The sequence below is a fragment of the Nycticebus coucang genome, chromosome 21 (genome assembly GCF_027406575.1).
Source record: "Nycticebus coucang isolate mNycCou1 chromosome 21, mNycCou1.pri, whole genome shotgun sequence".
NCBI lineage: Eukaryota > Metazoa > Chordata > Mammalia > Primates > Lorisidae > Nycticebus > Nycticebus coucang.
In genome coordinates this window covers 43,870,993-43,896,699 of record NC_069800.1, presented here as the reverse complement: position 1 = coordinate 43,896,699, position 25,707 = coordinate 43,870,993, and the positions used below count along the sequence as shown (strand labels likewise).

At 41.2% G+C, this 25,707-nt stretch overlaps 1 protein-coding gene and 1 pseudogene across 6 annotated transcripts in view; one reads left to right on the top strand and one right to left on the bottom strand.

The window, feature by feature from the left end:
* Positions 1–4,673: 4,673 nt before the first annotated feature.
* LOC128573957 (selenoprotein K-like) lies at positions 4,674–5,302 on the bottom strand (annotated as a pseudogene).
* Positions 5,303–6,951: 1,649 nt separating this feature from the next.
* The window catches only part of RBL1 (RB transcriptional corepressor like 1), a 73,593-nt gene continuing 54,837 nt past the window's right edge, over positions 6,952–25,707 (top strand). For 3 of the 6 annotated variants that reach the window (XR_008376447.1, XM_053573548.1, XM_053573546.1), the window contains exons 1-8: positions 6,952–7,267; positions 12,437–12,570; positions 16,190–16,390; positions 16,832–17,124; positions 17,235–17,395; positions 20,285–20,334; positions 21,753–21,939; positions 22,981–23,147. Coding sequence is in view for 3 of the 6 variants with exons in the window: in XM_053573548.1 (XP_053429523.1) it covers positions 6,995–7,267; positions 12,437–12,570; positions 16,190–16,390; positions 16,832–17,124; positions 17,235–17,395; positions 20,285–20,334; positions 21,753–21,939; positions 22,981–23,147 (1,466 nt within the window). In the remaining 3 variants the exon portion in view is untranslated. Of the gene's footprint in view, positions 7,268–12,436; positions 12,571–16,189; positions 16,391–16,831; positions 17,125–17,234; positions 17,396–20,284; positions 20,335–21,752; positions 22,078–22,962; positions 23,148–25,707 lie in introns of those variants that run through there. The other 3 variants (XM_053573547.1, XM_053573550.1, XM_053573552.1) reach the window with 3 other exon arrangements.

Below are 25,707 nucleotides of genomic sequence, written 5' to 3'. Positions count from 1 at the left end.
GCCCCATATACTGGAGGTGGTGGGTTCAAACGTGGCCCTGGCCAAAAACTGCAAAAAAAAGCAAACAGTAAAAAGTAAGTTTCCTTATTCCTATTTCTCAACTATTGAATTCCTCTTCCCATAGGCAACTACTGTTTCCAGTTTCTTTCTTTTTTTTTTCTTTTTTTGAGACAGAGTCTCACTATGTTACCCTGGGTAGAGTGCTGTGGTGTCACAGCTCACAGGAACCTCCAACTCCTGGGCTTAAGCAATTCTCTTACCTCAGCCTCCCAAGTAGCTGGGACTACAGGTGCCTGCCGCAATGCCTGGTTATTTTTTGTTACAGTTGCCATTGTTGTTTATTTTTTGTTACAGTTGCCATTGTTGTTTATATTTTGTTACAGTTGCCATTGTTGTTTATATTTTGTTACAGTTGCCATTATTATTTTTCGTTACAGTTGCCGTTGTTGTTTATATTTTGTTACAGTTGTCATTGTTGTTTAGCTGGCCCAGCAGAGTTCAAACCTACCAGCCTCAATGTATGTGGCTGGTGCTGTAACCACTGTTCTAAGGGTGCCAAGCCTGTTTCCAGTTTCTTATGTAACTTCCAGAGATATATTATACAGATGCATGATTTAATCTCTATAAATTTGGCCTATTTGTTCTAAGTGAACCCGTTCCTTATCTCAGTCATTTAAGTTCATGCATTTAAGAATAAGTTACATTGGGGGGGGGAAGCAGAAAGAGGGACGGAGGGAGGGGGGTGGGGCCTTGGTGTGTGTCACACTTTATGGGGGCAAGACATGATTGCAAGAGGGACTTTACCTAACAATTGCAATCAGTGTAACCTGGCTTATTGTGCCCTCAATGAATCCCCAACAATAAAAAAAAAAAAAAGAATAAGTTACATTGAGATGTAGAACTAAACAGATTAACGTTGGTTGGAAAGCAGCCAATTGGTTCTGGTGCAGTAGGAAAATAGAAGAAATATAAGTTGTAATCATTATTTGTATAGAAGTTTCACATGTTATGTTTCCCTTCATAATTATGCAACTTAGCTATATTGTTATGGCTGTTTTACAGACAAGAAAACAGGGTCAGAGAGGTTAAATAATTTGCCAGAGATCACAAAAATCAGTAAGTAGCAGTGCTAGGATTTAGACTAAGCTCTTAATTCCAGTTCCTTGTATTTTCTAACATATATACTGCTCCTCCATAGGGGCTATTTATTCTTTTTTTTTGCAGTTTTTGGCCAGGCCTGGGCTTGAACCCACCACCTCTGGCATATGGGGCTGACGCCTTACTCCTTTGAGCCACAGGTGCCGCCCACATAGGGGCTATTTAAAAGGAGGAGAACATCAGCTTCTCTAAATGAATGAGGACATTGATACAAGGAAAAGAAACAAGCAGGTTAGGGCCCAGTGTGGTGGCTCACACCTGTAATCCCAGCACTCTGGGAGGCTGAGGTGGGTAGATCGTCTGAGCTCAGGAGTTTGAGACCAGCCTGAGCCAGAGGGAGACCTCTACTCTACTAAAAATAGCCAGGTGTTGTGGTGGGCACCTGTAGTCCCAGCTACTCCAGAGGCTGAGGCAAGAGAATCGCTTCAGCCCAGGAGTTTGAGGTTGCTGTGAGCTGACACCAAGGCACTCGAATGAGGGCGACAAAGTAAAACTGTCTCAAAAAGAAGGAAGGAAATAAACAAGGAGGGATAATCTCACCAAGATTGTTTTATGTTGCTATCTTTGGGTATTACATCCGTCTCATGTTTGATGTTTCCAGCAAGACCTTCTCCTTAAGGGCTAATATATGAGATAGGGCTTTTTCTTTTGTTTTTTTGAGACAGTGTCTCACTTTGTCACCCCTGGTAGAGGGCCATGGGGTCAATACCTCCCAGCAACCTCAAACTCAGGCTCAAGCAATTCTCTTTCCTCAGCCTGGTGAGTAGCTGGAATGATGGATGCTGGCCACAAAGCCCAGCTATTCTTAGAGACAGGGTCTAGCTCCATCTCAGGCTGGTCTCTAACTTCCAAGCTCAGGTGATCCACCTACCTCAGCCTCCCAGAGTGCTGGGATTACAGGCATGAGATACTGCACCCTGCCCTGTGAGTTAGGTTCTTAACTAATGATATTCTGTTTTCCAGCTTCTCTAGAATTGTAGAGGAGTGAAGTTTTTTTTACTTCCTACTTCAACTTTCTCACCTTCCTCCCATTAGGCCCTCAGCTACAGTAATCAAGCTTATTCTCAGATTGTGCTATACAAAACTGCTCTGGCAAAAGTCACTAGAAACAAAGGAGAGATAATAGATGAAGCAGAACATGGCCATAGAGTCGGAATCTGCTAAGGAGTGTGTAACAACTCACCTGCATTAAAAAAAAAAAAAAGAAAGAAAGAAAAGAAAATATATGAGGACTTCTGTGAATTTCTTAACCTATTTGGGTTTTCTGCAACACTAGACTTCATGAAGTTCTTTGCCAGCTTCTGAGATACTACTTATTGTTTTTATGCCTCTGTCCAGTTCTTTTCATTTTCTCCTCTAATTTGCCCTTCCCCTAAATGTTGGTCGCCCAAAGGATTCTATCTTTGGGTCAATTCCCATGCCAACACATTCCCTGACTGATATCAACCTGCACCCTTAGCTTCAGATACTGCCTGGACATTTCCAAATCATCGTATCTAGGCTGACCCCACTTCTGGAATGCTCTACTGAACTGGAAGTTCTCGTAAATAAGCATAAGTAGGTTAACTAAAAAACTAAGGAGCCATTCAAAAGGACCTTTATCCATCTATCTCATCTCCACTAATCCTGATATGTCTTTGTTGGCAGTAAAGAAAGTTAAGAGGAAGGGTGCTAACCTGTTACAAGCCCTTTGGCATTGGAGAAAGATCTCCTCGTAATGCCCATAACAAGTCCTCTAAGTAAATATTCATGGGCAGAGATTCTGCGGGCAGGCTTTTGTGCTGATAACACCCTCTGGAGAATGATGAAATAGTCCTGAAGTCAATTGCAGCTTTACTTTCTAGAAGTAGCAGAATTAGACGTACCATATGAATGGGTCAATTTGAGTTTGAGTTTTGGGGGAAACTTCTGAGTTTCTGCTCACTAAAGTCCCAAGTCTCACCCCTCTCTATATGTGGAGAATGTAAAAGATTGAGAAATTTCCAGGAGAGACGGGGCTTCTAGGAACCGACAGCTTGCATTTAAACTTCCTGCAAGCATCCTGCACCTAACAGCTCCAAAACTGATATCACATCTCTGCTTGTACTCCATCCTAGTTAACAGTGTCTCCTTTCACCTTGGAAGATGGACACCTATGTTATTTGGGACTCCTCCATCTTCAGCAGCAGATCTCCTTAAAGATCTAAGATGGAGACTTCCATCTCCCAGGCTGGATTGGCCCCCCATCTCCCTGCCTCTAATCTCCACCCTATACAATCCATGTGCCTGTCATACTACAGCTAGAGGCACCTGCCCAAAACAGACCAATCATCAGCTCCATTCCCTTGAGGATAATGCCCAGGCTCTTAATGGGGCATATGAGAACCTTTGAAACCTATCTTGATCTATCTCCCACTGTCTGATAACTCCTTCCTTCATCCAAGTAACAAGGGACTCTGTAATTTTTCTTTTTGTCTTTTTTTTTGGGGGGGGGGCTCTGTAATTTTTTAAACACGCTGCACCGAGTACCAAGTGTTAACTATGTGCCAAGTGCTAATCTAAACTTTGGGATATAGTAAAACACATAAGGAAGGACCCTATTCTCGTGTAATTCACATTTTAATAGGAAGAGCCAGTCAAGAAACAAGATAATTTCAGATGGTGGTAAAGTGCTATGGAGACAATGAAATGGGTTGTTGGAGAAAGGGATCAGATAGATACAGTGCTCAGAGATGGCCCATGGGGGTGACATTTTGTTGACCTTGAATGATGTGAGGGACACAATCAAAGATCTGGTGAAGAACCATTTGAGGCAGTTTGATCCACATGTGTGAAAGGCCTGAGGCAAGCACCAGCTTGGCATTTTCAAGGTTTCAAAACAAAGTGAGGCTGGGTGGTGCTGTGGCTCAAGGAGTAGGGTGCTGGCCCCATAGAACAGGTGGCGGGTTCAAACCTGCCACTGGCCAAAAACTGCCAAAAAAACCCAAAAAACCCAAAGTGGGCCTGAACCTAATTAAATACCTCAAGGGTGTTAAATGAACTAGATGAAGTGGAACCCGATCACATAGGGGCTTGTGAAACTGTCTCAAAAAAAAAAAGAAGAGAAAGAGTGACATGTTCTGATTTATCTTTTTAAAACATCACTTTGCTTTCAGACTGACTAATGCTCAGCCTATTCCTTTACGCTGGAAATATTAAGGTGTGGAAAGGAATCTGGATATAAATATATATATATTTTTTTTGTAGAGACAGAGTCTCACTTTACTGCCCTCGGTAGAGTGCCATGGCGTCACATGGCCCACAGCAACCTCCAGCTCCTGGGCTTATGCGATTCTCTTGCCTCAGCCTCCCCAGCAGCTGGGACTACAGGCGCCGGCCACAACGCCCAGCTATTTTTTTGTTGCAGTTCGGCCGGGGCCAGGTTTGAACCCACCACCCTTGGTACATGGGGCTGGCGTCCTACTCACTGAGCCACAGGTGCCGCCCTGGATATATTTTTATTTTTATTTATTTATTTTTTTTTTTTTGAATGCACACCTTTTTATTTCTTCAGATTCAGAGTTTGTGATTCAAATATATAAAGATGAAGAATCACTTTTGCAACCTAAAAATATTTACTTATTAAAACTATTAAGATTTTAGTAAACTATACAAAAAAGATGAGACAAAAGGTGCATTTATAGAACTGCATGTCAGTCAGGCCAGTTCTCTGCAGAGAGAATTCCCAGCCTGACCTCATTCATCTGTGAAGACACAGAGCAATCCTTGTTTAGACGCACACATTCATCTATTTGTCCACTGTGGTCGGCCCTTCATTTCTTGATGGTTTCCTTCTGCTATGAATGTGCTTGTCCATTTGTCTGCTTCTTAGAGCAGACATTTACCTTCCTCATCCACCAGCCATAGGAGGAGGACTTGGGCCTTGCAGATGATTGATTCGACCCATTCTTTGGGGAGGATTTCCTGGTGGCCCTCTTCCATCATCATATCTGGAATCAGATGAGTTTCCATAGCCTCTTCTTTTCTTCACATCTTGCTGAAGCAGAGTTTTGAAAAACAAAACCACAAACTCAGCTATTCCCCAGAAGAAATCTGTTAACAAAGATAATCTCCATGGAGACTGACTCCAGTTGTCCAATACTTGTCCATTAGAGATGTAAACCATCTTGCCCTGTTTCCCGGTTTCCCTGCTTCTGAGTGACCCCTGGATATATTTTTAAAGGCAAGAGGGATCAAGCGAAAGAATGACATGTGGGCGGCGCCTGTGGTTCAGCGAGTAGGGCGCCATATACCGAGGGTGGCAGGTTCAAACCCGGTTCCAGCCAAACTGCAACAAAAGGATAGCCGGGTGTTGTGGTGGGCGCCTGTGGTCCCAGCTACTCGGGAGGCTGAGGCAAGAGAATCACCTAAGCCCAAGAGCTAGAGGTTGCTGTGAGCTGTGACACCACAGCACTCTACTGAGAGCAACAAAGTGAAACTGTCTCAAAAAAAAAAAAAAGTGACATGTTCTGATTTATCTTTTTAAAACATCACTTTGCTTCCAGACTGACTAATGCTCAGCCTATTCCTTTACGCTGGAAATATTAATAACTGTTTACTGGGACAGTTCCGAGTCCAAGGAGTGAGAAAGCAGCCCCTTACTACAGTCGTCTCAGCTGGCATCTTTCAGCGATTAAAATGAGATGGGCCAGTGTCAATCCTTAATTCTCCTCACCAGTCCTTCAGATTGGTCATTCAGTGAACCACTCACTGGGCACTGAGACGTTGGGGCAATGATCTTCAAGTAGTGTGCAGGGGCACACTGGTGTGCCCTAAGATCTTAGGTGTGCGGTGAAAAAATGTAAAGATCATTAATTATTTTCAAAAGAAGTTCAAAGCACAGTAAGCATGTTCTTTTTTTTTTTTTTTTTAAGACAGGGTCTCACTTTGTTGTCCTCTGAGTGCCATGACATCACAGTTCACAGCAACCTCAAACTCTTCCTCTCAGCCTCCCCAGTAGCTGGGACTACAGGCACCCACCATGCCAGGCTTTGTTGTTGTTGTTGTTGTTAGTTCATTTCTCTATTTTTAATGGAGACACGGTCTCCCTCTTCCTCAGGCTGGTCTCTTAACTTTTTTTTTTGGTTGTAGTTGTCATCGTTGTTTGGCAGGCCCGGGCTGGATTCGAACCCGCCAGCTCCGGTGTATGTGGCTGACACCCGAGCCACCAAGCCATGGTCTCCAATTCTTGAGCTAAACCAATCCACCCACCTCTTAAGAGTGCTAGGATTATAGGGGTTAGCCACTGCGTCCCCCTATATTTTCTTTTTTGATCGACATAATTTAAGTGTGCCACGGGCGTTTAAGCATAGTTTCAAGTATGCCAATGAAATAAAAAAGGTTGAAAAACATTGCCTGGGGGAGAATCCTAAGAGACTCCCCCATCAGGGGTCTGCTTGTTATATTCCCATCTCCGTGCCTAAGCACAGCTCAGTCAGCTTAACTTTGACATCCTGGCGCGGTAGGAAACTTACCGACCCAGAGGCTGGCAGGCTCGATTCACTAGGCCACCTTCCTATAAGCAGCCCAGCCTGGCCTAAACCAAGTAGCCTAACCAAATGACAAGGGCCACGCCGAGGACTGCGAAGCCAGGGAAGGACTTCAACTCCCAGCAGAAGCTGCGCGCTGGATAAGGATCCCTCCGCTTTCCATTTGTTCCGCGGGCTGTGCGCTCCCACGGCCCGCCGAGGGCAAGGCCAGGACTTTTCAGGATTCAAGGTCAGCCTTCTCGTCATATTTCCAAAGAGGGATGGCTGGGAGCTCCGGAGAAAAAATGGACTTTTTTTTAGGCGACAAGCGGAGGCAGACGGACGAAGAGATGGCGCTCTGCAGTGGCCGATTTTCGCGCGCTTTGGCGCGGGTGGTTGTGGGTAGTGCGCCCGGGAGGGAGAAAGAAGTCGGGGGCTGCGGTGCGCCGCCCGCAGGGCCAGAGGGGATGTTCGAGGACGAGCCCCAAGCCGAAGGGGCGGCGATGGTGGTCGCGGCCGGGGAGGCGCTGCAGGCTCTGTGCCAGGAGCTGAACCTGGACGAAGGGAGCGCGGCCGAAGCCCTGGACGACTTCACCGCCATCCGGGGCAACTACAGCCTAGAGGTGAGCGGCGGCAGGTGGGGCGGCCGGAGAGACCCTCGCCAGGCCCCACCCTCGCCCCGCCCCGCCCCTGGCGCAGCGTACGCGGCGGTGGGAGCTTCCCCACCCAGGAGGGGCGCTGCCCCGCCGGGCGCCCGGGAGTGCTGGGCGGGGAGGGAAACTGAAGACCAGAAAAGGAACGTCTTGTCCTAGGTCCCGCGCCACCCAGGGGTCCCTCAGACTCCGCCCCGCAAAGTGCCAGAAACGTCACTTATACGACCCTAAAATCGATGAAAACAAATATAAGAATAAAAAACGAGAATGAATTGCGTGCTCAGAGCTTTAAACATAGTCTCACCGCTGCTCAGAGCTTTAAACATAGTCATCTCAGTTCTCTCCGAGCTCGTTCTGTCCTCCCAGTCCCGTGGAACAGGAAGTGGACCCCCACCCCGGTTGCGCTACTTGCCCAAGGTCGCAGGTTGGTGATGGAGCCGCGCTCAGGAGCCGGAGCCACTGATCTGTCCGTTGTCTGCCACTCGGTAGCACAGCGTTGTGCGGTAGCCTCATCAAAACCTAGGTGCTCGCAAAGCCGATCTCGTCCTCGCCTTCCTCCTCCTGCCAGATCGCGGTCCCGATGATCTAGCAGCGTCTGTCTCTGAATGACAAAACGTCGGTTACCATCATCAGGTTTTCCCCATCGCCGTTCCGCTTTGTCCTCAACAGCCCTGTGAATGTGGGGTGTTGTTGAGCATTATACCTGTTTTCCATCTCCCCGGGGTCATTCTAGACAAGCATAAGCCGATTGTAGTGACAGAATGTTTATGGGATGTATTTCAGCTGTCATTCTATCCTTCTGTTATTGGACCAAGAGGATCCAGACGCTTGTCACAAACTTTGTGAGAAGGCTGACGATTCTAGAGAACAGTGAGAGTAGCCTAAGATGTTCTGCTTTTTCATTTTTTAATTATAGTTTTATGTAAGTTTAAAGTAAAAACTATATTAACCTTTATTTTAAATAATAGTATAATTTAGTGATCTGTTGTAACATTCGTTTAAAAGTTAATCTCCTAAATTAATCCACCTAAACTACTTAAGACAGACATTTTTAGAGTGAGAGTTAAATTTATAAAACAGTGAAAATGAGAGATAGGAGATAAAGGTCGCTTAAGACCTAAACAGAGCAGACTAGCTGTATCATGTTAGCCCTAGGCTAACTCTATCTTATTCTCACTACATGTACTTCCTCTTCCACCTACTTGATGTTCAAATGTGTTCATGAGCCAAGAGGGCTCAGCCCACATGCAGGGTGCTGCACTGACTCACCAGCTAGTGAAATAATTAATTGCTGAGTTCAGAAGCGTAAAGTTGGACATGTGGAGTTGACTGTGTGTGTGTCATGAGGGAAAAATGCTACCCAGGTACATCTCCTGGGTAGGACTGGATAAAGGACAGTGATCTGCGTCTGTGGATGGCATGCCTGGAAAGCTGAAGGAAGAATAAAAAAGTAAGGGAGATTATGAATTAATGGCCTCTCAGTTGAAAGCAGATAGATTGGTTTTTAAAAGCCTGAGAAAGCAGTTCTAACATCCTTGATACTCCTTTGGCCTCTCATTTGAATAAGCATTTACTGTGTGCAAACTGTGATAAAGGCACTCGACTAGGCACCTGTTTCAGATTTTTTAATAACGACAGGCTTGTTCCCAGTCCTATGCTTCTCCATGTCGTTCCCCAACTCCCTCCAGGTTCCCTCTGGAACCTTTTCCAACTCCAGGAAAAGTTAAAGAGCTAAATCTCTAGTTAGGCAAAATTGATCAGGACATCTTAAATGTTTGCTTTAAAAAGCACCTGATTTATGAACTGAGATTTTGTGAGTGTTTATTCTATCCAGTTTTTATTTTCCTCATTCCCTGCCCTTTTCAGGTTTTGGTGAAAGGCACTTGGAGTAAGCACTTTCATGTATCTCAGCTGCTTCCTAAGAACCCTCCCCCCAAGTTCTACCCTTCTCTAGACTAACTTACAAACTTAACCAAAAAAAAATTTTTTTTTTTTTTAAGACAGAGTCTCACTTTGTCATCTCAGGTAGAGTGCCCTGGTGTCATAGCTCACAGCTACCTCAAACTCTTGGGCTCAAGGGATCCTCTTGCCTCAGTCTCCCAAGTGGCTGGGACTACAGACGCCCTGCCACAACACCCAGCTAGCTTTTTTTCTATTTTTACTAGAGACGGGGTCTTGCTCTTATTCAGGCTGGACCATTTACCAATTTTAAGTTTCGTTCTGTGAAGCCTTTGCTGACCCCCAGTCAAAATCAGTTATTGACTATACTATATTCTCCCATACTTTATCTTGAAGTTTTCTTATAGCTTATATCTCACCAATTATAGATGATAGTATCTGTTCTTCTTTGTAGCTCTAGACTTGGAATTCCATGAGATCGGAAATCATTTTTGTTATTTCTGATGCCTAGCACTGAAGCCTAGGAACTAGAATAAATAAAATGTAGTTGACTTTTTTGGTTTTTTGTTTGTTTGTTTTTGTGACAGAGTCTCAAGCTGTCACTCTGGGTAGAGTGCTGTGGCCTCATAGCTCACAGCAACCTCCAACTTGTGCTAAAGTGATCCTCTTGCCTCATTTTTTCTGTTTTTAGTAGAGATGGGGGGGTCTCGCTTTTGCTCAGGCCGGTCTCAAACTTGTGAGCTCAAGCAATCCACACACCCGCCTTGTCCTCCCAGAGTGCTATGATTACAGGCTAGAGCCACCACTGTAGTTGACTTTTTTTTTTTTAATTACAGAGTCTCACTTTGTCGCCCTTCAGTAGAGTGCCATGGTGTCACAGCTCACAGTAACCTCTAGCTCTTGGGTTTAGACAAGTCTCTTGCCTCAGCCTCCCAAGTAGCTGGGACTACAGGTGCCTGCCACAACACCCGGCTATTTTTTGTTGCAGTTTGGCCAGAGCCTGGTTCAAACGAGCCACTCTTGGTATATGGGGCCGGCACCTTACTCACTGAGCCACAGGCACCGCCTGTAGTTAACTTTTTTAAGGAAAAAAATCAAAACAATAATTCTAGTACTTATATATTTTCCCATCTTGCTAGCATTTTTGTTTAGCTGCCTGTATCCAAGGGCTATATAGTACTTGGATGCTATTCCCAAATAATTCAATAGTAGGCCTTTAAAAAATGTTCATCTTGGGTAGCGCCTATGGCTCAGTGAGTAGGGCACTGGCCCCATATACTGAGGGTGGTGTAGTATTTCAGCAATAAAGTCAAAGTGATTCTAGCTTGGAGATATCAAGTCTAATGCAGAAAATTAAGTGTTGAATTCCCAAACGTCACTTTTTTGTAGCATTGTAAATTGAGATATCTGCTAAGGTGGAGACATATATGTTACAGTCATACACTGCATAACAATGTTTCAGTCAATGATGACAGAGGCCCATAAAATTATAATACCATATTTTTACTGTATCTTTTGTTTTTTTCTTTTTTTGGGACAGAGTCTCACTTTGTCACCCTTGGTAGGGTGCCGTGGTGTCATAGCTCACAGGCACTTCAAACGCTTGGGCTCAGGCTTGGTGCCCGTAGCTCAGTGGTTAGGGCACCAGCCACATACACTGGGGCTGGCAGGTTTGAACCCCACACATGGGCCTGCTAAATAACAATGACAACTACAACACAAAAATAGCCGAGCATTGTGGTGGGCACCTGTAGTCCCAGCTACTTGGGAGGCTGAGGCAAGAGAATTGAGTTTGAGGTTGCTGTGAGCTGTGACGCCAGAGCACTATACCAAGGGAGACATAGTGAGACTCTGTCTCCTCCCCCCCAAAAAAAAGAACTCTTGGACTCAAGCAATTGTCTTGCCTCAGCCTCCCAAGTAGCTGGGATTATAAGTGTCTGACACAATGCCCAACTATTTTTTTTTTTTTTGGAGACAGGTTCTTGCTCTTGCTCAGGCTGATCTTGAACTCATGAGGTCAGGCTATCCACCCATCTCAGCCTCCCAGAGTACTAGCATTATAGGCGTGAGCCACCACACCCAGCTACTATATCTTTCTATGTTTAGATATATTTCATTACACAAATATTTACCATTGTATGACAGTAACCTACAGTATTTAGTACAATAACATGCTGTATGGGTTTGAAGCCTAGGAACAATAGGCTATACCAAATAGTCTTGGCGTGTAGTAAGCTATCCTATCTAGGTTTGTGTAAGTGCACGCTATGATTTTTGCACAACAAAATTGCTTAACATCACATTTCTTAGATGTCATTCAGTGACACATGGCTGTATTTTAAAGATGACATGTTTTGTAATAAATCTCCAGCTTTTTACCTTGCAAAAATGACGGTCTCTTTTTGTCGCACAAGGTAAGTATTAATTTTGTATGTGTGATTCCATGCCAACTTTTTACTCTGTTCTTTCCTCTCTCTGCCAAATTAGTTAAGAGGAAACAAACTAGGGGCAGTGCCTGTGGTTCAAGGAGTAGAGTACCAGCTCTGTATACCGGGGGTGGTGGATTCAAGCCCAGCCCAGGCCAAAACTGCCAAAAAGAAGAAGAAGAAACTAAAGTAGTAGAAAGGAACTTAAGCATTATCAAGGCTGTGACTGGGTTTTAAAATTATGAAAGTAATGCAGACAAGTATTTTTTTCTTTTTAATTTTTATTTATTTATTTTTTTTGTGGAGACAGAGTCTCATTTTGTCACCCTCTGTAGGGTGCTTTGATGTCATAGCTCATGGCAACCTCAAACTTTGGCTGAGGCCATTCTCTTACATCAGCCTTCCAAGTAGGTGGGGCTACAAATGCTCACCACAACTCCTGGCTATAATTAGAGGCAGGGTCTCGCTCTGGTTCAGATGGGTCTCGAACCTGTGAGCTCAGGCAATCTACCCACTTTGTTCTCCCAGAGTACTAGGATTACAGGCATGAGCCATTGCACCCAGTCCTAATATCTTTAGATTAATCCTGATTTAGCATGGTATAATAAGAACACAGGACTAAGAATAAGAAGTTTTATACCCATTACTGCAACTAACTTAGCTTTGTGGCCTTAGGCAAATATCTTCATTTGCTGATCCTGTATCTACAGAAGGAATATTGAGACCAGATAATTCTAAAATCTCTTCTGCTTTTAGAATTCAGGCATTTAACATAATAACATATCTATTTTGCTGTTTGTCTTGTGCCTGCCAGGGAGAAGTTATACACTGGTTGGCGTGTTCATTATATGTTGCATGCCGTAAAAGCATAATTCCCACAGTTGGAAAGGGTATCATGGAAGGAAACTGTGTTTCGCTTACCAGAATACTCCGTTCAGCTAAATTAAGGTAAAGCACTTTGATTTTTTCTAATGTTGTTTTATGGGACCTAAGTTTAATTTTAGAATTGAATTTCTCTTTATTTTACATCATTTGACTTCATTTGATTCTGTTCGTTATCACATGCGTATCCTTTCCCAATTCTCACGCTTTTCCTCTGCCTTTCTTTCTCAAATTCTGACTTCAGCCCAAGACCTCTGTGCTAAATCTTACTTTCTTTAATTAATTTTTTAAATTTGGAAATAATTTCAGGCTTACAGAAAAGTTGCAAAAAATAAGAAAAGGCCAAAAAATGTTGATATCCTCTTGACCCATATTCACCTCTTATTGCCATTTTACCCTATTTGCTTTTTTAGTTTTGATTTTTTGCTCTTAAATAAAATTTTTTCCTCAACCATTTCAAAGTAAGTAGCATGTATTTGTAGACTTTTACCCCTAAATATTTAAATGCGTATTTTGCTAAATAACTACAGTGCAGTTATCAACTTCAGCAAAGTTAATACGGATGAGATAATTTTATTAAACCTGCCATCTCTGTTCCAGTTTTTTTTAGTTGGTTCAATAATGTTCTTTATAGCATATTTTTTCTTTCTTTTTTTTTTTTTGTAGAGACAGAGTCTCACTTTATGGCCCTCGGTAGAGTGCCATGGCATCACACAGCTCACAGCAACTTCCAACTCCTGGGCTTAAGCAATTCTCCTGCCTCAGCCTCCCGAGTAGCTGGGACTACAGGCGCCCGCCACAACACCCAGCTATTTTTTGGTTGCAGTTCAGCCAGGGCCGGGTTTGAACCCGCCACCCTCGGTATATAGGGCTGGCGCCCTACTGACTGAGCCACGGGCGCCGCCCCCTATAGCATATTTTTTCTTCAAGTACACTTTCCAGTCTAGGCTCAATTAATGCATTTACTTGTCATATCTGTTTATTTTCCTTTAATTAGGAACATTTCTGTAGCCTTTCCTTGTCTTTTATGACATTAACATTTTTGAAGAATATAATCTACAACCACCTTGTCCCCCTTTTTAATAAATTGTTCCTCATTTTGGATTTGTCTGATACTTTCTTACGATTAGATGTAGGTTATACATTCCCCAACAGAAATGATAAGAGTGATTTTGTGTCCTCAGGATATCACATCTGATGGCACATGTTATTCATCTGTTTCTTATTGACGATGTTAGTTTTGTTCATCTTGTCAAGATGTTGTTCTATTTTTCTATGTATAGTTAATATTTTTTTCCCCTTACAACTACTCTGAAAGTCTTAAATATATCTATTACTTGCTCTAGTATAAACCGTATAGAATTATTGTCTGGATAATTATTGCCTGGATAGGAAACAAAAGAAATGGAGTGATTCACATGTTAATGTTCTCTGTTCTGGGACAGAACTACTTGAGGTCATTGTCTATTTGCTTTTGTGGGTTTCCAGAGTGGAAAAGGAGCAAAGTTTAAAGCTTTATCCAAGTATAGCAAATAGATTTCAGTTCATATTATACTTAAAAAAATTCTCAGAAAATTTTGGTTCTATGAATAAAAAATTAGTAATGTCAAGGTAATTTTTAAAAGCTTTAGATATCAATTTTTATAATTGATGAAAAAATATAAAATGAAGATTGGTGGGGGTAATTTTATTATTTTTTAGAGAAATGGGGTCTCACTCTCTTAACCAGGCTGGAGTGTAGTAGTGCAATCTTAGCTTACAGCAGCTTTGAACTCCTGGGCTCAAGGGATCTACCTGCCTTAGTCTCCTGAGTCGCTGGGACTACAGGTACATGCCACCATGCCTGGATCATTTTTTAATTTTTTGTAGAGATGGAGTCTCATTCTGTTACTTAGGCTGGTTTCAAACTCCTGGCCTTAAGCAATCCTCTGCCTCAGCCTACCAAAGTGCTTAGATTATAGGCATAAGCCACCACACCCCTCTGGGGTTAAAGAATCTTTTTTCTTTTCTTTTTTTTGAGACAGAATCTCACTTTGTCGCCCTTGGTAGGGCCGTGGTGTCACAGCTCACAGCAACCTCAAACTCTTGGGCTTAAGCAATTCTCTTGCCTTAGCCTCCTAAATAGCTGGGACTACAGGCACCTGCCACAATGGCCGGCTATTTTTAGAGAAAAGGTCTTGCTGAGGCCGATCTCGAACCTGTGAGCTTAGGCAATCCACCCACCTCAGCCTCCCAAAGTGCTAGGATTACAGTCATGAGCCACCACGCCTACCCCATTGTACATTTTTTTTTTTTTTTTTTTTTTTTTTTTTTTGTTTGAGACAGAGTCTCACTATGTTGCCCTTGGTAGAGTGCCATGGCGTCACAGCTCACAGCAACCTCAACTCTTGGGCTTTAGTGATTCTCTTGCCTCCTAAGAGAATCTCCCAATAGCTGGGACTACAGGCACTGGCCACACACCCAGCTATTTTTTTGTTGTAGTTGTCATTGTTTGGCAGGCCCAGGCTTTGTTCTAACCCGCCAGCTCCAATGTATGTAGGCTGGCGACATATCTGCTAAGCTATAGGCACTGAGCCAGTTGTACATATTTTTAGCTGTGTGGCACTGAGTGTGTTCAATACTCAGGAAGCTGAAGCAAGAGAATTGTTTGAGCTCAGGAGGTTGAGGTTGCTGTGAGCTATGACGCCACTGCCCTCTACTGAAGGTGACAAAGTGAGACTCTGTCAAAAAATATATATATACATACAACAATAAATTTCGTTTTGCATATTTTACCACACAAACAGATTTTTTTAAGGTCATATAATACAGAAAGGGTAAAAGTAGAAAAAAGTCTCCGTTTTTCACTCCCCAGAACTGAACACTATACATAATTTCGTATTACATACAGACATCTGAATCAGGCTCTGTGTGTGTGTGTTTTGTTTGGTTTTTGAGATGAGATCTCGCTGTGCAGGAACAATTGTAGTGCACTAACTCAAATTCTTTTTTTTTGAGACAGTCTCGCTTTGTCACCCTGGGTAGAGTGCTATGGCATCATAGCTCACAGCACCCTCCAACTTGGGCTCAAACGATCCACATGCCTCAGTTTTTCTATTTTTTAGTAGACGGGGTCTGTCTTTTGCTCAGGCTATTCTCAAACTGGTGAACTCAGGCAATCTACCCGCCTCAGCCTCCCAGAATGCTAGGATTATAGGCATAAGCCACCATGCCTGGCCACTAACTCAAATTCTTGTGCTCAGGTGACCCTCCTGCCTCAGCCTCCTGAGTAGCTAGGATTACAGGCATATACCACTATACCCGGCCTAAATTCATTTTTTTTTTTTTTGAGACAGAGTCTCAAGCTGTCACGCTGGGTAGAATACCATGGCGTCACCTGTGACTCTTGGGCTTAAGGTACTGTGTGTATAATTAAATCCCTCCCAAGTAGCTGGGATTACAGGTGCCCGCCACAATGCCTGGCTATTTTTTAGTTGTAGTTGTCATTGTTGTTTGGCAGACCCAGACTGGATTTGAACTCATAGCTCCAAAGTATGTGGCTTATGCCCTGGCCCCTGAGCTACACGTGCCGAACCTAAATTTGAATTTTTTTGGTAAAGAGTCTTAGCCATGAATAGAATGTTTCCTTTTTAATCCATTATGTGAATGAATTTTAAAGTTGCATTTTTTTCTCCTTTTTTTTTAGTTTAATACAGTTTTTTAGTAAAATGAAGAAATGGATGGACATGTCAAACTTGCCACAAGAATTCCGTGAACGTATAGAAAGGCTAGAGAGAAATTTTGAAGTGTCTACTGTAATTTTCAAAAAATTTGTGCCAATTTTTTTAGATATATTTCAAAATCCATATGAAGAACCACCAAAGTTACCACGAAGCAGGAAACACAGGTGAGGTTCTTAATCCTTATATAATCAACATACAGATTCTAATACAAACTTATTAAGAGAGTTTGCTTTCTTGAAAACCTACTTTTGCAAGAAATACCCATCTACAAAGAATTTAAATTTCTTTTTAAATCCATGTACAATTATCCATATATGGAAATTGAGGATAATACTTTTACTTATTTTTCTGTGTTCTGATTTTTTTTTTTTCATAGAGCATAAATGTCTTTTTTTTTATTGTTGGGGATTCATTGTGTTCTGATTATTTTATGCTGATTGGAAAAGTTTACTTAAGTCCATTTCATACATCATAGATTATCTTTCCTTTGTAAATGGAATTTTATGTATAAGTTGACTTTACTATTTATTGTTTATATTTATTATTTCAATTTACATGATATTTAACAACCTAGTCAGACAAAAAATATATTTTTCCCTTTTTAGGAGGATTCCTTGCACTGTAAAGGATCTCTTTAATTTCTGTTGGACACTGTTTGTTTATACTAAGGGTAAGGTAATGCTTTCAGTGGTCTTACATTTCTACTATGAGAACTTGGTGTTATTTCACATGAAAGGTTTCTGGCTTTGTGTCCTTTTTTCTTATAAAGGTAATTTTCGTATGATTGGGGATGATTTAGTAAACTCTTATCATTTACTTCTGTGCTGCTTGGATCTTATTTTTGCCAATGCCCTTATGTGCCCTAATAGACAAGACTTGCTAAATCCATCATTTAAAGGTAAGACCTTTATTTATTTTTGAAAACTGATTATCAATTTTTGGAAAAAGTTTTAAAGGTTGACCATATTCTTTTTTTTCCCTGTTCTTCTTCATACCTTGTCAAACTAGGCTTACCATCCGATTTCAATACTGCTGACTTTAGAGCTTCTGAAGAGCCTCCCTGCATCATTGCTGTACTGTGTGAACTGCATGATGGACTTCTAGTAGAAGCAAAAGGAATAAAAGAGCACTACTTTAAGCCATATATTTCAAAACTTTTTGATAAGAAGGTACTGTATGTATAATTAAATGATTGAGATGTTTAGGGGTCAGCAATAGCCCCAAAGGAAAAAAAAAACAAAAACGTTTTAAGCAAGTTCTTAGCATTATAGGACTCAGGGTCAAGATTTTCAGGTTTCAGTACCTGCTGTGATGCAGAATTTTCCTGTGATCTTCTGTGATGTAAGAATCTGAGCTGTTGAAGAATGTCACCAACTATATGCACTGTCAGGTAAAACACACTGTCAGTGGCAACTAAAGGAGGTACTGATAAAGAATTATAAAGAAGAGAATAGTGGGGTAAGCCTAATAAAGAATTATGAAAAACAGGAAGTAAGAGTAAGCTAATTTACTACTACAGTTTGAATAACTGCTGTCTGTTTACTAAAAGTAGGCTAGTATATAATGACTATAGTTGTAATTCCATATAAATAGAGCAGAAAATCCATGATAGTTTTTAGTTACTTGTAGATTACCTGCATGCATTCTGAATTTCTGAATTTTTTCTCCTCAGTAATTTATTTCTGTATTTATACTTTATCTTGTTCTTTTGGGTTTCAAGTTCTTATTTCCCCATTACTGAGCCATTAAGTCTAGTTAGGCCTTGAGATTTCTCTTTCATAAAAGGAGGGGTTTGGATGAGATTATTATTGTGGGCCTTCACTTGGCAAATAGTGAGATTTTTCTTTAAGCATAAGTGTTTCCTAGCTGCTTTCTTTCTCTCTTATACTAACTTTTGTATTTAGTCTTATCTTTAAATACATGAACGAATGCATGCATGTTTCTTACCTGTATACTAAACATAAACATCTTGTCCAGCAAAACAAACTTTTAAAGGAACCCAGGGATTATGTTCAATGTCCTCTGCATAAGCAACATACTACCTGGGTACAGTGACCATAAATCTCGGTTTGCCTGGATTATCTGGTGTTTGGTTATTGTTTTGGCATAATTATTAATATTATAGTACCTCCTTTAACTCTAGAAATATGCTACTTTAGATGTTGGTCTTCTTGCCTGTGGGCATAGATGTTTTGTTTGGCCTGGGTAGGTATGCTATAAAAATAATATAATACTTATTTTTATTTTATTCAATTTTTTCATTTAAATATCAAGAACTTTTAAATGAAATGTTTTTAAAAATCAGAAGCTATGGCTCGGTGCCCTCAGCACAGTGGTTACAGCACCAGCCACATACACCGAGAGTGGCGTGTTCCAACCCGGCCCCGGCCAGCTAAACAGTAATGACACTGCATCAGAAAATAGCTAGGTATTATGGTGGGCACCTGTAGTTCCTGTTACTTGGGAGGCTGAGGCAAAAGAATCGTTTAAGCCCAAGAGTTCGAGGTTGCTGTGAGCTGTGACGCCACAGCACTCTACCAAGGGCAACATAGTGGGATTCTGTCTCAAAAAAAAGAAAATATAAGAAGCTATGGCAATACTGGGTTGGAGTTTCTACAGGGCTTACTGGTGTCAGGCTAAATGATGGCCACTTGTTTTAGGATGAGAAGTGTGCTTCTTGCCCTCTTCATTTATATGTGTTGAACCTTGACTCCTGAAGGCACTTGGATTTGCAAACCCTGTTGTATAATATTCTAAGTATTGTGTGGGTACACAGAACATATTAATAACAGAAGTTTTCCTTTCTCACCATTGATAATACATATATACATACCATATACATATATTTTCTCTTTGAATCTTTTATGTCTCTAACACATATGATTCAATTAATGTTAGTGTCCCTTTTCCATAGACCAGTGTTTAATAATAGTCAGCTTTCATCAAATCACATAAGGAATTTATTAAAAATGCTGCCTCAGTTCAGGCCCTGAGTCCTTTAGTCTGCATTTTTAACGAATTTTCCCCTATGTTATTCTTTTTTGTTTGTTTTTAATCTTTCCAGGTCTACTATAAGTGATTCTTATATCACTAAAATTTGGAGAGCACTACCATAGGCTAACAACAAAATAATTTCAAAACATGACTATAAGTGTTTGTTTGTTTGTTTGGTTTTTTTTTTGAGACAGAGCCTCAAGCTGTCACCCTGGGAGGTAGAATGCCGTAGCATCACAGCTCACAGCAACCTCCAACTCCTGGGCTCAAGCGATTCTCCTGCCTCCGCCTCCCAAGTAGCTGGGAATACAGGCGTCTGCCACAACACACGGCTATTTTTTGGTTGCACCCATCATTGTTGTTCAGCAAGCCCAAGCTGGATACGAACCTGCCAGCTCAGGTGTATGTGACTGGCGCCTTGGCTACTTGAGCCACAGGCACCGAACCTGTTTGTTTGGTTTTTAACATTTTTATTTGTGGCCAGGCATAGCACCCCACACCTGTAATCCCAGCACTTTGTGAGGCCAAGGCAGGAGGATCACTTAAGACAAGGAGTGTGAGACCAGCCTACTCAGCAGACTCCATCTCCACCAAAAATTTAAAAAGATTAGCTGGCGGGCGGTGCCTGTCGCTCAAGGAGTAGAGCACCAGTCCCATATGCTGGAGGTGGTGGGTTCAAACCTAGCCCCGGCCAAAAACAAAAACAAACAAAAAAAAAGATTAGCTGGCATGATGGCTTATGCCTATAGTCCCAGCTGCTGGGGAAGCTAAGTTGGGAGGTTTACTTGAGCCTAAGAGTGTGAAGTTACATCGAGCTATGATTATGCCATTGTACTCTAGCCTGGGCAACAGAGTGAGACTCTGGCTCCTCAAAAAACAAAAACAAAAAATCAACTTATATTTGTTGGTTTTACTAATAGGTTTTACTCATCTGAAATAATTTAGTAATTCTGTTTTGTGTATATGTTGTAACAACTAACAATGTGAAAATTTAGATAAATTTTATGTTTGGAGGGGGCGTTAATCTGATTATATGATGACCGAAAATAATTTTTTCTTCCCAGATTTTAAAAGGAGAATGCCTCCTGGACCTTTCTAGTTTTACTGATAATAGGTAAGTATCTAACATTAATGGTGTCTGGCATATTATGAGCTGCCAATAATGATTTGTTGAAACTTATTAAGATAACGTTATATCAGAGTAACTCCTATCTCAAGTTCCCTCTGCTTCAGTGGCATTGAATGGGTATTGTCATTCAGTAAGCCTTGTTGGCTTTATTTATTTATTTAAAGACAAAGTCTCATTTTATTGCCCTTGGTAGAGTGCTGTGGCATCATAGCTCACAGCAACCTTAAACTCTCAGGCTCAAACAATCCTCTTGCCTCAGTTTTTCTATTTTTAGTAGAGGTGGCGTCTCACTCTTGCTCAGGCTAGTCTCGAACTCCTGAGCTCAAGTGATCCACCCTCCTCAGCCTCCCAAAGTGCTAGGATTATAGGCATGAGCCACAGCATACCTGACAGCTACATTGGTTTTATGTATATTTATTTTAAGAAATCATTGGCATTTAAAACAGCTGCCTCCCTGAGAAATTGTAAATAGACCTGTTGATGATGTATTTGATTTTGCGTTCTTTCATTGATCACATGATAGTAAATTCAGAATGCCCATATTTCAAAGCCATATTGTTTCCTCAGTGATCAGGTATCATTTTTTTTCCTTAGATTCAACTAGTTTTCAGATTGAGTATATAATCTCTTTTCACTTACTTTTCAATTTATTGCTCTGTATATGAATGTGAGGAATTTCCATAACCAAATAGGACCCTCTGATATTATTAGATGGGCAGAGTTAATAAAACCTAGAAAGTCAGGGTGGCGCCTGTGGCTCAGTCGGTAAGGCGCCGGCCCCATATACCGAGGGTGGCGGGTTCAAACCCGGCCCTGGCTGAACTGCAACCAAAAAATAGCCGGGCGTTCTGGCGGGCGCCTGTAGTCCCAGCTACTCGGGAGGCTGAGGCAAGGGAATCGCTTAAGCCCAGGAGTTGGAGGTTGCTGTGAGCTGTGTGATGCCATGGCACTCTACCGAGGGCCATAAAGTGAGACTCTGTCTCTACAAAAAAAAAAAAAAAAAAAACCTAGAAAGTCAGCTCAGCGCCTATAGCACAGTGGTTAGAGCGCCAGCCACATACACCAAGACTGACGGTTTAGAACCGGGCCTGGGCCAGCTAAACAACAATGACCACTGCAAGAAAAAATAGCTGGCGTTGTAACAGATGCCTATAGTCCCAGCTACTTGGGAGGCTGAGGCAAGATAATTGATTGAGCCCAGGAGTTTGAGGTTGCTGTGAGCTGTGATGCCACAGCACTCTACTGAGGGTGACATAGTGAGACTCTGTCTCAAAAAAAAAAAAAAAAGCCTAGAAAGTCCTCAGCTTTTCCAAGCTGTGGCCTCTAGATCTATTTTCAAGTCAAGATAAATTCATTGTGTTATTTAGTACTATTCTAGCACCTTAAAATAATTCTCTTTGCAGCAAAGCAGTGAACAAAGAATATGAAGAGTATGTTTTAACTGTTGGTGATTTTGACGAAAGGATCTTTTTGGGAGCAGATGCAGAAGAAGAAATTGGAACCCCTCAAAAGTTCACTGGTGATACCCCATTAGGGAAGCTAACAGCACAGGCTAATGTGGAATATAACCTTCAACAACACTTTGAAAAAGTAATATAACCCAGCCTGGCTTCAGTCTTGAATGATCTTTTTCTCTTTCTATGTGATTCTACTAACAGCAGAAGCATCTTTCCTGTTAAATTTTGGGTTTCTTCTACTAATTCATATTTCCTATGAAAGCCTAAAAAGGTAATTTGTAAAACTATTTCATTTAGTATTTATACCTCATTTCTTGCTATTATTCATATTTTTTATACATTTTCCCAGCGTGTGTGGGTTTATTAGTAAATGTATGTATCTTTTGACATAAAGAGGAATTTTTGCTTTCTTACTATTCTTTCTTTGCTTCAACCTAGCCTCTGGTAGATTGCTTTACAAATATAGTTTGCTTCCTACCCATGGTACAAACTATATGTCCTTCTCTAATTTCCGCTATATAACTCTAGATTTGATGGTTATTGGCCAAAGCTTAATTTTTTATTTATATGTAAAATGAGTTGGAGGATGAGGTCTAATGGAAAATTCACTAGTCTCGTAGGTAGAAAACCTAAGTTCTAGTCCAAACACTACCATTATCTTTGTTAGGTTAAACAAGGTTTTTAACTTCCCTGTGCTTGTTTCCTCATGTGTAAAATTAAAATATGTATGTTATATATATTTCAAATGAGTTTCGTGAAGATAAAATGAGATTATAGGTAGAGAGTGCTTTAAAAAAGTATTATGTGGGGCAGCACCTATGGCTCAAGGAGGAGGGTGCCAGCTCCATATGCTGGAGGTGGCGGGTTTAAACCCAGCCCTGGCCAAAAACTGCAAAAAAAAAGTATTATGCAAGAATAAGAATGTTGGGCGGCACCTATGGCTCAAGGAGTAGGGTGCCGGCCCATATACCAGAGGTGGTGGGTTCAAACGCAGCCCTGGCCAAAAACTGCAAAAAGAAAAAAAAAAAAGGATAAGGATGTTATTAGACTAGTATTGCTAAATATTTCATGGATATTCATCAAGTATGAATAAAGAAGATGATATATATACTGAATTAAATACATAAGGGGGAAGATAACTTTTTTAATCTTGAAGATTTTTCTTTTCTAACAGAAAAGATCGTTTGCACCTTCCACTCCACTGACAGGACAGCGTTATTTACGAGAAAAAGAAGCAGTCATTACTCCTGTTGCGTCAGCCACCCAAAGTGTAAGCCGGTTACAGAGTATTGTGGCTGGGTTGAAAAATGCACCAAGTGAACAACTTATAAATATTTTTGAGTATGTACAATACTGTTATTTTTCTAAATGTCTTTAAAATTGGATTCCACATTCCATTCTATTTTTAGTATATTCAAAATTCTCGAGATAGAGGATATAAATCTGGCAAATTTTACTATATCAATTCAATCATAAAATATATTGATGTACAACAGATAGAAGTACTTATTAAATATTATTCAGGGTGTCCATAAAGTTCATGTGCAATTTAAAATAGTATGCGATTTTTTTTTTTATTAAGTAAGTTTCAGGTTAATGTGAGGGAACAAGCAACCAGGTCAAAATATTTGATTTTGTGCGCGGTGCCTGTGGCTCAGTGAGTAGGGCACTAGCTCCATATACCAAGGGTGGCTGGTTCAAACCTGGCCCTAGGCAAACTGCAACAAAAAAAAATAGCCGGGTGTTGTGGTAGGCGCCTATAGTCCCAGCTACTCAGTAGGCTGAGGCAAGAGAATCGCCTAAGCCCACTGTCTCTGTCTCACAGTGGAATTTGCTGTGAGCTGTGATACTATAGCACTCTATCGAGGGCAATAAAATAAGATTCTGTCTCAAAAAAAATTTTTTTGTTTAATTTTGTTAGGTAGAGTTTGTCTTGTGATTATGTGCCACACACAAAAGGTGTGCCAACCACCCAATCCTGTGCCCATTCTAGTATGCAATTTAAAATTACAAACTTTATGGATACCCTGTATATGTAATAGCCAGATACAGTGGTGTGCACTTGTAGTCCCAGCTCTTTTTTCATTTAGCATCTTGCCCTGTCATCCTAGCTGGAGTACAGTGGTGCAATCATAGTTCACTGCATCCTCAAATTCCTGTCCTCAGGGGATCCTCCTGCTTCAGCCTCCCAAGTAGCTAGGACTACAGGCACATGGCCGTATGTCTGGCTTTTTTTTCTTTTTTTTTTTTAAGAAATATGGTCTCACTATATTTCCTAGGCTGAGACTCTGCTCTTAAAAAAAAAAAAAATTATCAGCATGGCGCCTGTGGCTCAAGTGGCTAAAGCGCCAGCCACATACACCTGAGCTGGCAGATTCGAATCCAGCCCTAGCCCGCCAAACAATAATGACAGCTACAACCAAAAAGTAGCCAGGCGTTGTGGGTGCCTGTAGTCCCAGCTACTTAGGAGGCAGAAGCAAGAGAATCACTTGAGCCCAGGAGTTGGAGGTTGCTGTGAGCTGTGATACCACGGCACTCTACCCAGGGCAACAGCTTGAGGCTTTGTCTCAAAAAAAAAAAAAAAAATTATCAGGCGGCACCTGCCTCAGGAAGCACCAAGAGCACTAGGCAGTGAACACATCTATTGAATCCTTCTAAACAAAAGTATTTTCCTGATAAATGTGACCTTTTACCTGTAATCCCCACGTCCTCTACAGTCTGAGAAATTCACCAATTCTAACTCACCTGAGGCAAGGAAAACAGGTCTATAAGACACACAGGTTATTTCTTCCCCTTAATGTGTAGAAAATGAAGAAAGAAGGAGTACTGTATTACCTGGTGATATGAGCTTCCCCCACAAGTTCTGAAGGTTTGAATTCAGACTAGAAACTACCTCAACACCCATAAATAAGGGTATGATTAAATGGGATGAGGATATATCCGCAATACTGAATATTCTTATAAATGTAGATAATGTATTTTTTCCCTATAACCAATTAAAATGTACATAAAGTTACAGGAAAACCACTGACATAGTCTAATGATATTAACATTTCCACATTTTTAGATTTCTTATAGATTTACATGTGTATGTGTGTCGACATAAAATTCCTCATTTTGTTAAAAATAAAGTATATGTTAACTAAAAAAAAAAAAAAGAATAGGAAGAACCAGCAAAATATTTAACAGCAGCAACCAAACGAGAACAGGGACATGATTTCATGCTATAAATTTCCAAAGTAGAAGTCAAGGAAGGAAGAGGATGATTTGGGTACCCACCCGCAAAAGGCAATGTTGGGGAAAGACAAATGTTGACAGAATCTTGAGAGTGTTCATTAATACTTCAGATTTGAAGAGAACCAAATGGGGTGAGTAGGCAGGTAGATAAAAAGTCATAGAAGCCTCCCCAAGTGAAAGTCCCTATGTACCACTCCACCAGGATCCAGCAGAAATATTAACAACTGCAAGAGGCTCCCATTTTCCAACCTCCTTTGATGGTTTGGGGAGAGAGCCTCATAAAACTAGATGTCCCTGACTCTAGGTATAGTGAACCCTAAAATGAGGACATTTAACCAAATCTCAGAAGAGAGAGCAAAACCCTAGTCCTTTAACAAAAGTTGAACAAAATACAGAAAACCGGACAGAAGGATCCCTAGCCTTAGAAAGACCTCAGAAGATAAGCATGTTGCTGATAAGGTAGTAAGATGTTGCGGAGATGTGCCTTCTGTAGCACTTACGTAAATAGGCCTGAACTGAACTCGTTTAAGTATGAATAATTCAAAAAGATTTAACAAAGGCAACCATAAAAATACTTTATAGCAATAAGAAAAGGAAGGAATGGAGTATAGAAAGCAAAGGTGCAAAAAAAAAAAAGACCTAGGCACAAATAAATGGAAAGACA